The sequence below is a fragment of the Vigna unguiculata genome, unplaced genomic scaffold (genome assembly GCF_004118075.2).
Source record: "Vigna unguiculata cultivar IT97K-499-35 unplaced genomic scaffold, ASM411807v1 contig_513, whole genome shotgun sequence".
Lineage (NCBI taxonomy): Eukaryota > Viridiplantae > Streptophyta > Magnoliopsida > Fabales > Fabaceae > Vigna > Vigna unguiculata.
Window position 1 is genome coordinate 94032 of NW_021011229.1, and position 13453 is coordinate 107484.

The 13453-nt window shown below is 31.7% G+C and overlaps 1 protein-coding gene across 1 annotated transcript; it reads left to right on the top strand.

Moving 5' to 3' along the window:
* The first annotated feature begins 10502 nt into the window (after positions 1–10502).
* On the top strand, positions 10503–12431 carry LOC114172261. The gene is made up of 8 exons (XM_028056850.1): positions 10503–10602; positions 10818–10910; positions 10996–11223; positions 11341–11573; positions 11658–11864; positions 11941–12033; positions 12100–12201; positions 12282–12431. Exons 1-8 carry the CDS (start codon positions 10503–10505, stop codon positions 12429–12431), a joined length of 1206 nt encoding a protein of 401 aa, XP_027912651.1.
* The last annotated feature ends 1022 nt before the right edge of the window (positions 12432–13453 follow it).

Below are 13453 nucleotides of genomic sequence, written 5' to 3' on the forward strand. Positions count from 1 at the left end.
AACTTCACATTGTAATCCATTTAATGTCATCCTCTCCCTCTCCATCCGATCAACCTTGAGGGAGAGAGAAGGAAATTCTTCTATTTTTAAATCATCTTTGTTATGTCTTGGTTTGAGAATCATATCAAGACTACAATTATGTCCGTAATTTATTTTTCAGCATAATTATGAAAATGATGTAAAAATATGACTTTTCAAATTATTTTTACAAAAATAATTAATCACAAAAATTTTAAAATTGTTATAAAATAAGGTTTAAAAAGTAATTTTTAATTATAAATTTTTTTATTACATTATCTTTTAAATATTTTTTTTAATAAAATATGTTACTTTCATTTATACATTTTCATATTATTTCTACGATAAATGAAACTTATATAATGATAATTTTTAATTATTTTTAAAATAAAGTACAATTTGGTAATCTTGTTTTTTTGTGATTTAAATATAATTTTTAATCTATCACATCCATCAAATCACTCACAAACATCAACAAACTTTACTCTAAATTGACTCACTTTCACTTTTAATGCCCTTAAAGTGAACAAGATAAGCTTCACACTCTAATCCACTTGAATTCATCATATCCCTCTACCTCCAATCAACAATGAGGGAGAGAGAGGGGAAGGAAGAGGAGAATTCCTCTATTTTTCAATCATGTATGTTATGCAATTGTTTGAGGGTACTATCAAGATCACAATTATATCTACAATTTATTTTTTAGCATAATTTTGAAAACGATGTAAAAATAACGAAAATTTGAAAGTTGTTATAAAATAAGGTTTAAAAAGTAATTTTTAATTATAATTTTTTTTATTATATTATGTTTTAAATATTTTTTTATTAAAATATGTTACTTTCATAGATACATTTTCATATTTTTTCTACGTTAAATCGAACTTATATAAAGATAATTTTTAAATATTTTAAAATAAAGTATAATTTGTAATCTTGTTTTTTTATGATTTAAATATAACTTTTAATCTATCACATCCATCAAATCACTCACAAACATCAACAAACTTTACTCTAAATCCACTCACTTTCACCTTTAATCCTCTTAAAGTGAACCAGATAAACTTCACACTCTAATCCACTTGAATTCATGCTATCTCACTCCCTCCAATCAACGATGAGGGAGAGAGAGGGGAAGGAAGAAGGAAATTCCTCTATTTTCCAATCATCTTTGTTATGTCTTGGTTTGAGAGTGATATCAAGATTTCATTTATGTCCGCAATTTATTTTTCAGCTTAATTATGAACACTACAAAAAAGATTTATTTTAATGGAGATTTAGTAACGGAGGTTATAAACCTCCGGTAATTTTTACACATAGTGAAGGTTTTCTAAACCTTTGGTAAATACTAGAGGTTTTATGATAAACCCCAGGAAAAATTCCCTCCACATTTTTTTTCCATATCCTTTTTATATATTTTTTTAAAAACCTTTTTATCACTTCGTACATTCGAAAAAGGGGACACAGACACACTATACCAACGTTCGAAAAACTCCTGATTCACTTTGTTCGTACGTTCGAAATCCACTTTCCTCAAACTTCACCTCGCTACATTTTCCTCAATCTCACTCTCAATCTCAATCTTTGTAGTTGCTTCCTTGCTTCCGAACGATTTGCTCGCGATTTCGTTCGAATTTCACCTTGCTTCCAAACGGTAATGGTTCTTTTCTTTAGGTTTCCAAATTTTTTCGTTTTGTGGTTAAATTCTAACTTTGAAATCCTTGATGCTTGTTTTTGTACAAAGATTCAATTATAGGTGTCGCGTTTTCTGAAATCTAAAGTGTATCTTCGTTGCTCGTTCACTAGCTTTGCATCTCCAACAGTGGTCGACATATTTGTTCCTGAAAGCAAACCGTGCTTAAGAAATAACACAGTGCTCATGCTTATCAAAATTCAGAGTTTGCTACATCAGCCAAAGGTATGGAGATTTGTGTGTTTTTCTTCCTCTATTGTTGGACTTGTCTGTTATGCCTTCAACTCTTTTTTCAATCATTTAATTAGAAATTGGAGCTGGTGAAAGATCTTTCTTTACATGCTTTTCAGTTTATTAATATCCCTTTCCACCTTGTTTGCAAAGACATGGGAGTACTCCAATTCTCGTTGTTTGGAAGCTCACAACGTTTTCTACTTTGTTGGTCACCAGTACTCCTTTTTCCTTGATAAATATGTGAAAGAGAAACCAGATGTACATAGTCTTGTTTTGAGTTTACATTTGTTATCATGTCTCTAGGCTTGTCTAGGCTGAGTCATTTACGATTTGAGGTTGATCTTCTGTACTTTTTTTGTGGACTTCTGACTGTACAACTCATGAAAATAAAACTATGGTTAGTCATTGTTGGAGGAGCTTTTAGTTATTCCCTCATCCTTCTTCGTTCCAATTTGGATTCGTCAAACAAGAAGTAGGTATTACGGACTTCAACACTAAGATAATGTAGTGATTGAAATTGGTTCGCATTCACAACCACAAGGAACCAGTCATAGTGTTACTCAAGTGGATTCAACCAAAACAGTTATGGCTACTTCACACCCAGTAATTGATATGGTTTGGCCTTCTAGAGGAACAAGGCACAGTTCTTCTCAAGTAGTTCACCTCAAGAGGGTGGTGCTGGTGGTCCCCCTCCAGAAAACATTTACGGTACCAAGGAATATTTCAAAGCTATATGTTTGCATTCAACTCTTGGCAATAAGAGAGGGTGTACATGAGAAACTGCTAGGAACTCAAATCAAATTAAAACATTTATTTCTGTTTGATGTATAATATATTGATGGATACATTGGCATACAATCTTAGATAAAAGTTAAAAAGCAACAACTAAGGCATATGAGAGTTTGATTTTGTGAGAGGCTTTTTCAATGTTCATCTTTGGGAGATGAGAAAGATCCTGTTGGATTATCAGAGGAATTTTTGATTAGGTGTGAAGGCATCATGGCTATGCCACAAAGTCCTTCCTTTTTAGATATGTTCCTTTGCATTCTGGTGTAACCATGTTCTCCCCTTTCTGCTCCCCAAGAGTTTCTCACTATCCAGTAATTAGTCCCATCAACCGTTGTTCCATACCCCACAATCGCTACACCATGGTTTAGATCCGTGCTACAATCACCGGTAAACACTCCTTGTAATATTGAGTTGTATGATTTGTGAGTAGTGATCATTAAGCTTACCACATTTGCCCTGATCTTTCACATAGTGACAACACCTTTCTTCCTCTAATCCACCGAAGCAGGAACACTACCAACATTCTCGTACATGAAGGTGCCGTTACCATGTGGCGTGCCTCAGAACATTCTATGGTGATTAACCTTTGAGCCTGCATAGGTACTCCTGAATTCATGGTTGGTCATGTTAGCGAACTTGTTCAGTTTCAGCTTGTAAGGCTTATCCATCTTGTTAGTGTTATGGACATGTACATTTACAAATATTGTAGTGCAGCTGATAAGGCAGAGATTGTCCATTTACGAGGCTTTGGAAGATGTATCACTCAGTGGTGGGATTCATTCTATTACCCTTGAAGTGATGTACTGTATTTATTTGGTTTACAGAAATAGGGAAATTAGTAAACTTAGCCAAGATTTAAAGGAGGGAAATATTACATCATCTGTGTACATAGACAAAGTGAGAATTCTGTTAGCGAGTAGTTTGGACGCTAAGTCTAAAAATGGTAATAAGCTTGATGTGATGTACTACATTAAATCTGTAGACCGAAGTAAGGAGAATAATCTAGGACTAGGTTTAGATACAATGATTTCACCTGTGTGTATTTACAGGATGATAGAGCTTTTAGAGAGCAGTTTGGAAGCCAACTCCAAAAATTACAAAAACCCTTCTTTGGGTTATGTTTTCATCATGAACAATCGGAGATTCATTAAGTAGAGACAAAACTAAATGGACAGAGACTTTCTTTTGGAGATGACTGGCTTCACAAAAACATGTTTTACCTTGAGAATGGTCAACCAAGTAATGTTTTGTGGATTGGTTATCCTCCTACTGTTCAGATTGATGAACAAAAGGTGGAACTCCTGTTTGTCGGGCTAGATGTGTACCAATTGGGAAAGGGATTGGGACTGAGCCGTGAGTATAGTCTTATCCATCTCTAAATCTTAATTAAAAGTTTGCATATTTGGAATAATTCTTGAAATATGTTCTTTTTTGTTGACTTATCTTGCATTTAAGTTCTTCTCATAGCTAGCAAAGTCCACATATAAGATATTCTCTTCCCTCTGTGTGTTGTTTCTTTTCTGCAGGTAATGTAGGTTTTATGAATTTTACTGGTTTGTCATCAGGACAAATGGTGTGCTTATTTGTTTTATGGTTTTTTATGGAAAAAAATCTTAAACTTAATGTTTTTTAGTATATTGGAGGTAAAAGATGCTAATTGGCTTCCAAATCATTCCTTCTTTATTTTGTTTACATGTTTTAGATTGGTTCAAATTTAAGTTTGGATATATTTTCGTAATTCTATTCCTGAAGAGAAGGAAATAATACCTAAGTTTGGGAAGATTTAGTATACATGCTTAACCTATCTATGGATACTAACTGGATTTATGTCAACTGTCACTGGTCTTCTCTGTTGTGCAATGTGTTGTTTTTTTCAAAGTGATGCAAATTTTTAGCAGTTTTATATTCTTCAATTTCTATGGTCTATCAAATTCGAGTTCTTGATACATGCGGCATATAATGAAAGTCCTTTGAGGAAGCGTTCATCTCACTTCCAATACCAATGGCAATAATGGAGAAGACCAAAACACTAAACAACCACAATATTGCAAGATTATTCCGAGCTTTTTCCAATACCAATGGCAATTTAAAATTTATTTTGCAAAAAGAGAAAAAATGCATGTCTGCACCGTAATTGGGAAGCTCACAGTTAGCATGCTTGATCTTGTATTAGTTTTCATAATTCTATACTATTGTCGTTCTTGCATGTACATAAACAGTTTTAGATCAGAAAATTAGATTCACACTATAATTAATTTAATTTATTTTGTCTTTCCTTTATTCTATATTTTCTATTTACCATTTTAATAAAAAATTAATTTTATTATCTCAGTTTCAAAGGATTTGTACTTTGTATACCACTGGAAAAAAAATCCCAAATGTCTCCTTTTACATAATTTGTAATTTAGTAAGTAACTTAAGATATACACTACACCTTATTTATTTCTTAAAACAATAGATATATGGGTAAATTATGTTTTACAGGTACATGAACTATAAAATTCTCGCACATATATGGAGCGTTGTAAGAGTTCAGCATCTAAGAGGCCATAGATACTGTATCTTCTAAAAAGGTATTAAAACCTTGTGCTTTAAATTTTCCTGCTAGTAAATAATGAAAATTTGAGATTTTTTTGTGGTTACTGCGTATAATAGGAATATATGATGGAGATAAGAAAGAGGGAGGGGCGTGAAATGTTTTCCTTATCTTTGATTCAAAAATGCATGGATGAGTAGGAAATAAGAACCACATGTTGGCACATTGTTTCCATGCATTCAAAACATACAAAATTTCAATGTAATCTGTAATTATGTAGTGCATTATTATTTGAATTGGCATTGGTTTTTCCTTATTTATCCTTTCATGGAAGGGTTAGAGTATATGGCTAATTAATTTTGTCATGAAGAGGTTTGAAAAGGTGTAGGTTATGGCTGAAACCAAGAAACATAGGAAGGAAGAGAGAGAGGGATAGAGTGTGTTCCAAGAATATCACTACTTCAAATTATTACTATTATTAATTAATTATTTATTTGGTAAATAAATCTTATATCAAATCCTTTTATTTTAAGTTTTGAAGTAAACCTGTTTTCATTTTTTTAATATAAGATGGTCTTAGTGATTAAATAAATAAATTATTATTATTAAAACCTATATAAGCAGGTATTTAAAAAATCTTTATAAATATATTGTTTATGCATCTTCACAAAATATTTTTAGTTTTTATTCAGTTTTGTTAACACACTAGTTTTAATATTGTTTATGATTATGAAATTATGTTTTAAAATTAAATAAATTCGATTTCATATTTCATATTTTTCATTAGACTTTTCATATTTAAAATTAGAACTTTGTTCATTTCATTAGTCTGATAACTTGTTCATATTCCAAATTTATATTCTAGAAACGAAAATTTACGAAAACCTGATTTTGTTTTATTTTAAAATCGAGAAATAATGTCATACATAATTTACATCGAAAGGATTTAAGGTGTAACTAAATCTTAAGTTTTTATTTAACATATAGGAGCCTATCCTTGAATTATTTTGAAAAAAAAAATAGTGTAAAAATCTTTGTAATGTAATTTTTCTTTCAAAATCATACACATATAGCGAAATGTTTCATGGTTTTTTCTAACCATTGCAATAAATAAAATAGTTAAAGAATCATTGAATGAGTTTTTAAAAAGTTGTGACATTCAATGAATTAATAAAATGTATTGAGTCTATATTTTTACAACATATTGATCGGTGTATTAAGGAATTGTATTGAGTCTAATATTAATTTTCATAAAACACTGACAGAAATATATTGTAAAATCTAAATATTACATTTTTTATAATTTTTTAAAACTTTAATTAGAATTTAAATATGGTTACTTGTAATTTATTTACTATTATAATTTGAATCTATCAAAATAGTAAATAATAAACACTAGATGACAATACTCACATCATCCATTAATTTCCGAATGACAGTAAAACTTACAATGCATATACATTAATTTCCAAATGACCCTTATTCTCCTTATTCTCCTTTTGATCGTGGGTGGGAAAATCAATATTTTTTTCTGATCTTATATCATTAGTTACATTTTTTTTTCTTTATTAAATATATTTTTGTTCTCATAAACAGACTATTCTTAATGGATTTGGATAAGTCTTGGATTGATTTGCCTCGAAATACACAACAATACATGGATGGATTGAATAAATTTCTGGACTTTGCATTTGCTAATAAGAGCGTTGAGGGTAAGATAATTTGTCCATGTCGAAAATGTAATCTTAAAATGGCAAACTCGAGGAGCAACATATGAACACTTAATTCTTTATCCTTTTCCAAAAGGGTATACATTTTGGCTTCTACATGGTGAGACAAATTATGTACAACATACAATTTTAACACCTCCAATTTTCCAATCAAATGAGGATAAAGGTTTTGCTAATGATCCCATATGTGGCATGGTTAATGATGCATTCGGGAATTTTGTAAACACTCAAAATGTGGACAATCATGAGAATATGCGACCTGAATCAAGCCACACGATGCCTGATGAAATTGCTCAGTATATGAAGTTTATGCATGAGGGACAACAGAGTTTGTATGAAGGATGTGACAAATATTCTAAACTTTCTTTCTTGCTCAAATTGTACCATATCAAATGTCTATGCAGAATGACTAACAAGGCAATGTCAATGATACTGGAGTTGTTAGCAGAAGCTTTTGATTATGCTAAAATCCCATCTTCATTCTATGAAGCTAAGAAAATCATTAATAAGCTTGACCTTCATTACACCAAAATTGATGCTTGCCCAAATGATTACATGTTATACTATAGAGAAGATAAAGATAGGGAATTTTGTATGAAATGTAATGAATCTAGATGGAAGAAAACAAAGAAGAGCAATAGTATTGTTGGTGTTACTAAAAGAAAAAGAAAGTTCCAGCTAAAGTTTTAAGGTATTTTCCATTGAAGCCACGCTTACAACGAATGTTTATGTCTTCTAAAATAGCTGAGCATATGCAATGGCATGCATCAAGAAGTACACATGAAGGCATATTAAGGCATCCAAGTGATTCTGAAGCATGGAAGAACTTTGATCTAATGAATCCTCAATTTGCTTCAGACCCTCGAAATGTCAGACTTGGTTTGGCTACTGATGGGTTCAATCCATTTGGTGATTTGAGTACATGTCATAGTACTTGGCCTATTGTACTTATACCTTACAATCTTCCTCCTTGGATGTGTATGAAGCAAAGTTCATTCATTCTTTCCATGATCATTCCTGGTAAAAGAGCACCAGGAAATGATATTGATGTATATTTAAGGCCATTAATAGAAGAATTAGAAGAGCTATGGAACATTGGTGTTGAAACTTTTGATTCACATAAGAAAGAAGTGTTTCATATGCATGCAGCTATATTATGGACTATTAGTGATTTTCCTAGTCTTGGAACCTTATCTGGGTGGAACACACACTGGGTTGGCTTGCCCTATGTGTAATTTTGACACAACTCCTAAGAAGATTCAAGGTAAATTTTGTTTAATGAATCATCGACGTTGGTTAAATGCAGGGCACAAATTTAGATTATGCCGTAATCGCTTTGATGGAAGTGTGGAAACTAGAAATCCTCCTTTGAGAATATCAGGAATAAATGTCTTACAACAAGTTCAGAATCTTAATATTGTATTTGGGAAAGAACCAGAAGTTGAGGAACGGGGGAAAATACAATGGAAAGGTCACCACCCTATTGATGGCCCTCTACAATGGACAAAAAGGAGTATATTTTTTGAAATTCCTTATTGGGTGAACAATTTATTGCACCTCAATCTAGATGTTATGCACATTGAAAAAATTGTATGTGATAACGTGGTCTATACATTATTGAACCAAGGTAAAAAGTCAAAGGACAACCTAAAGGCATGAAATGACTTAAAAGATTGGGGTGTTAGACCTGATCTTTGGCCTGATGCAAATAACAGATATCTTCCGGCTATATATACATTGACAAAAGAAAATAAACATATATTTTTGAAAACATTGAAGAACATCACTGTTCTAGATGGCTACTCAAGTAACATTAGTAGATGTGTTGATGTCAAACAATTTAAGCTTGGAAGATTGAAAGTCATGATTCTCATGTTTAGATGGAGCAACTTTTACCTTTGGCAATGAGGAAGACACTCCCTAAAGAAGTGTGCTCTGTTTTGAGTGATCTGTGTTCCTTTTTTAAGCACTTGTGCAATAAAGTTTTAAAAGTGGATGAACTTAACCAATTGCAAAATAGAGTTGTTCTTACATTATGTCACATGGAGATGTGGTTTCCTCCTGCATATTTTACAGTCATGGTTCATTTGATTGTGCATTTGGTGGAAGATGCCAAGATTGGAGGACCTGTCTAATATAGGTGGATGTATCCCATTGAGAGATATTTGGGAAAATTGAAGTCTTATGTGCGTAACAAGGCTCAACCAGAAGGCTCAATAGCTGAAGGCTACCTAGCTGAAGAGTCCTTAACCTTTTGTTCTAGATATTTAGATGGAATTGAGACTATATTTAATCGGATAAGGCGTGTTGATGACGAACCTGACACCATGGCATCTAGTGTAAGTGGTTTGTTTCCACCAGTTGGAAAACCAGTTGGGGGTTTTACTTACTTCTCTTTATCAACAAAGGAAAGTTACAAGCACATCGTCATGTATTGACTAATTGTGCCCAAGTTAACCCTTTTCTTCATTAAGTACTTTATCTTTACAACTTTTTATAATTCATCTACATTGAGGACTAACCATGTAATTATTTCATTTATTTAAATTAGAGAATTTAGAGAAATTGTACGAAGACAGTTAAGAAGTCGTACACGATCATCCTCTATGATAGATAAGAGGGTTCATAGAGAATTTGTGGAATGGTTTTCTCGTCGGGTATGTCTAATTTACATTCTTAAATTTGATAATATTAAAGATATCCAATTATGTTGATCATATTTTTATTTTTTATTTTAGATAAAAAATGACTTAAATGGATCTTACTCAGATGATTTAAAGCTCTTAGCTATGGGTCCAATTGATTGTGCAAAGCGTTACAATGCTTACAATGTTAATGGCTTCAAGTTTCGTACATTAGAGAGAGATGATGGACTTAAAACACAAAATAGTGGAATATTTGGTACTTTTGTGACAAGGAGCTATGCAAGTAGCATTGACAATCAAATGCAATTTGGGGGTGTGCCTTATTATGGAAAATTGGTAGACATAATTGAGATCAACTATAATGGTCGATTCTCTGTTACTTGTATGTGGGCTAATACAACTACTTCTAGAGGGATTATAACAGATGACTTGGGATTTAGATTAGTAAACTTTAGACGTTTAATACACATTGGTGATAATGATGATGACGAACCATACATTCAGGCTGCAGAAGCTCAAATGGTTTATTATGTAGTGGATGAATTAGATAAAAATTGGAGCATTCCTGTGCATCTAATGCCACAAGACTTATATGACATTGGTGGAGATAATGATGTCACTTTCCATGAATGTGAACCATTTGAACAACAAAATTTGGAAACTTTATTTCCAGATGGAGAAGGGAATATACCATTAACAAGGTCATACTGAAATTGAACATTTCTATACTAGTTTTTGTTTAAATTATCATCCATATTACTTATACATGCATTATATTAGGTAATCATAATTTAATGAATGTGAATTGACTTGTATTAATGTTATTGTTTATAGAATTCCTGATGATGAAGAAAATATACATGAAGAAGACTAATGGCAAAGTTTCAGCCCCTACCCAAAATAGAAGTGGCCAACCATCATCTATAATGTGCTCACCTGCGTCTCATCCATCTTGCCCAAGTAAGTTGACTAAGTTTCACCACGGGTTTCACCTATAGTAAGAATTGAAAAGTTTCACCTACTCATACTCCAGGGCCTAGTAATCCACCTCAACTTCCGTTTTCGCCACAGTCCAGCATAACACCTCAATTTGCATCTCAATTTGGTATGATGGTTATATTTCCATGTTAAAAAGTATCTTACTTTTTTCGTGTATTAATCTAATTATTATGCAGCACGTCACATGAATTCCCATCCTATAAAGAATAATAATGAGCAATCTCCACCCCCACCTCACATGAATTCAATGCTTTCAACATCTAAATCTAGTAAGATGTCTCATTTGCATATCATTTTGGTACTTTTAAATTTCATGTATTATCTATTTATTTAGTGACTTGAGTTAATTTGTAGAATGTTTGAAGAAGAGGTTGTTCTCCACTACCAAGACCAATTCCGCACGTGAATTTGAATTTGAATTTATTAATCAACCTAGAAATGAGTTTGTGCATGATTCTACATCTAAACCAACACCAAGGTTACACTCTAATAGTGAAGGGGAAGAAAATGTGGATATTGAGATGCAAAGTAATCAATCAAAGCATGTATCACGTAAAAGGTCATGGCTTGTTAATGTCATTGGTAAGATTGTTAATTTATTGATTTTTATGTGTAATTGTCCAAGCCATATAGTATTTGTGTTTTATGTTTGTCTTAAACTAACAATATATTTCACATATATTTTGATATATGATGAAGGCACACAAGTTAGAAAACAATTAACATTGAATGATGTTTGGTTTTTATCTCCTAGTGAAAGGATTCTTGTGAAATGGAATAGTGACAACCAACCAATTGATGATAGTGGAGCATTGTTGAATAGGTTTTTAGGTCGTGTTGTAAGAAATGTTAATGCCTTTCCAATCAGCTATCAAAGTTGGAGGAAGATTCCCAATGAATACAAAGAAGATATACTTAAGAAAACCATTCAAGTAATTGACCTATAATTTTTTTATATGTTTTTATTCTTGTTATATTGCAATAGTTGTTAAACTAGTTGTGTTATAATTTTGAAGGCCAAGTTTCTAGTGGAATCTAATGCTCATGTGACATATATCTTGAAATCACTTAACATAAAATGGAGTGAGTATAGACAACAACTATGGCAACAAAAAGATGATGGAACACGTAATAGAGATGAAATCATTACAATGTGTGCAGAAGGAATGAATAGAGACCAATGGGCTTCTTTTGTTGACTACCATTTAAATTCAAGGACAAAGGTAATAACAACTATCTTTTCTATTCTTTTAAGTGTTACTTTACTTATTTTGAGTAATTTTCTACATATATGCTTAGGAAATTGCCCAAAAAAATAAGGATAATAGAAAGAAGCAAACAGTTCCTCACACAGGTGGATCGAAGAGCATTGCACGGAAGAAGGATGAGATGGTAACTTTATTCTTCAATCATTTTTGTTATATCATATATGATTCATGATTTTCTTAAGTTTTCTAGGAGCAAGAGCTTGGTCACAAAGTTAGTAGGGGAGAAGTTTGGATAGCAACACATAAACATGCTAATGGGGAATTTGTTAATGATGGAGCAAAAGAGATTGGAGTAAGCATAAGTTTTCTAAAGAAAAATAATGAATCAAATTGAATGTTACCTTCATTGATAACATTTTGTATTATTTGTAGGAAAAAATTAAAGCATATGAGACAAATACATCTTCCCTTTCGCAAGATATATCAATTGAAGATTCACTAGCTCATGTTTTGGGAAGTAAAGAACATTGTGGTCATGTTCGAGGAATGGGATTGGGACCTTGCCCTTCTCGTGTGTTTTGATATACTAGGAATTTTCATTTTGGGACATCCTCATCTTGTCCTTCTTATTCGGAATTGCAAAATCAAGTTATTGAACATTCATTTTCATGTGTAGCAATATGATGTTGTTTGCTTTGGATTGTCATGCCAAGGTTGTAAATGTTGTTGTGTTGAATATTATTGGACATTATTAATGTTGTTGTTATGTTGCTTTGGATTGTTTTCTATAAGTAGGAGTAAGAAATGTAGTATATTTTTTGTTGATAGATTGAGTCTTTTATAATGTTTATGTGTTTTTTACGATTTTAATAATAGATTTTGTTTTAATATAGGTCACTACATTAAAGTCACAATTGGATGAACAAAATAAACGACATGAAGAACATGACAAAAGACTTGATGCAATCATGAACTTCTTTTCTCAAAATTATCAAGGTCAATTCCCTCCTGAGTTGACTATGTTCAATCCTACACCGGTAATGTTTAGACTACATAACTTCTTTTATTTTTCAGAGTTTAAATTTGTAATTATTGTAGGTTTCTTATGAAGGAAGTGTGCCAACTAATACAACAACTTCTGGACATAAGGAAAATCATATGTGATAATTGAAGAATATAATATAATGTGGAAGTTAATTGAATCATTTTATGGTTTGAGAACCATTGCAGTACTTCATGATAGTTTTTGCTGACTAATATTGTACTTGAATTTGAATTTTAATTCGTATATTTGTTATACTTTGATATACACTTAGTCATCTATAATAATTTGTCAATTTGATGAGTTTATATCTATTTATGTATAATTTCATTAAATATAGATTAAAAATAGAATAAATGTAAATAATTGTGATTGAAAAAATATATATGAATACATGATGAAGGATTGACCCCAACCAAGGATGGAGGCACATGCTTAAGAAGACTAAGCATGTTTAGAAAGGAAGTTCACTAATCCTTCATCCCTTTCATTTGTGTTTGTTATTTTTTACATTATCTTTTAAATGTTTTTTTACATTTAAAAGATAACAAAAATTTAGTTA

Coding starts and splice junctions, on each gene's coding strand:
- LOC114172261 (XM_028056850.1), top strand. CDS start 10,503: ATGAAGAAGACTAATGGCAAAGTTTCAGCCCCTACCCAAAATAGAAGT. Junction 10,603..10,817: donor GTCTCATCCATCTTGCCCAA/GTAAGTTGACTA, acceptor ATTATTATGCAG/CACGTCACATGAATTCCCAT. Junction 10,911..10,995: donor GCTTTCAACATCTAAATCTA/GTAAGATGTCTC, acceptor GTTAATTTGTAG/AATGTTTGAAGAAGAGGTTG.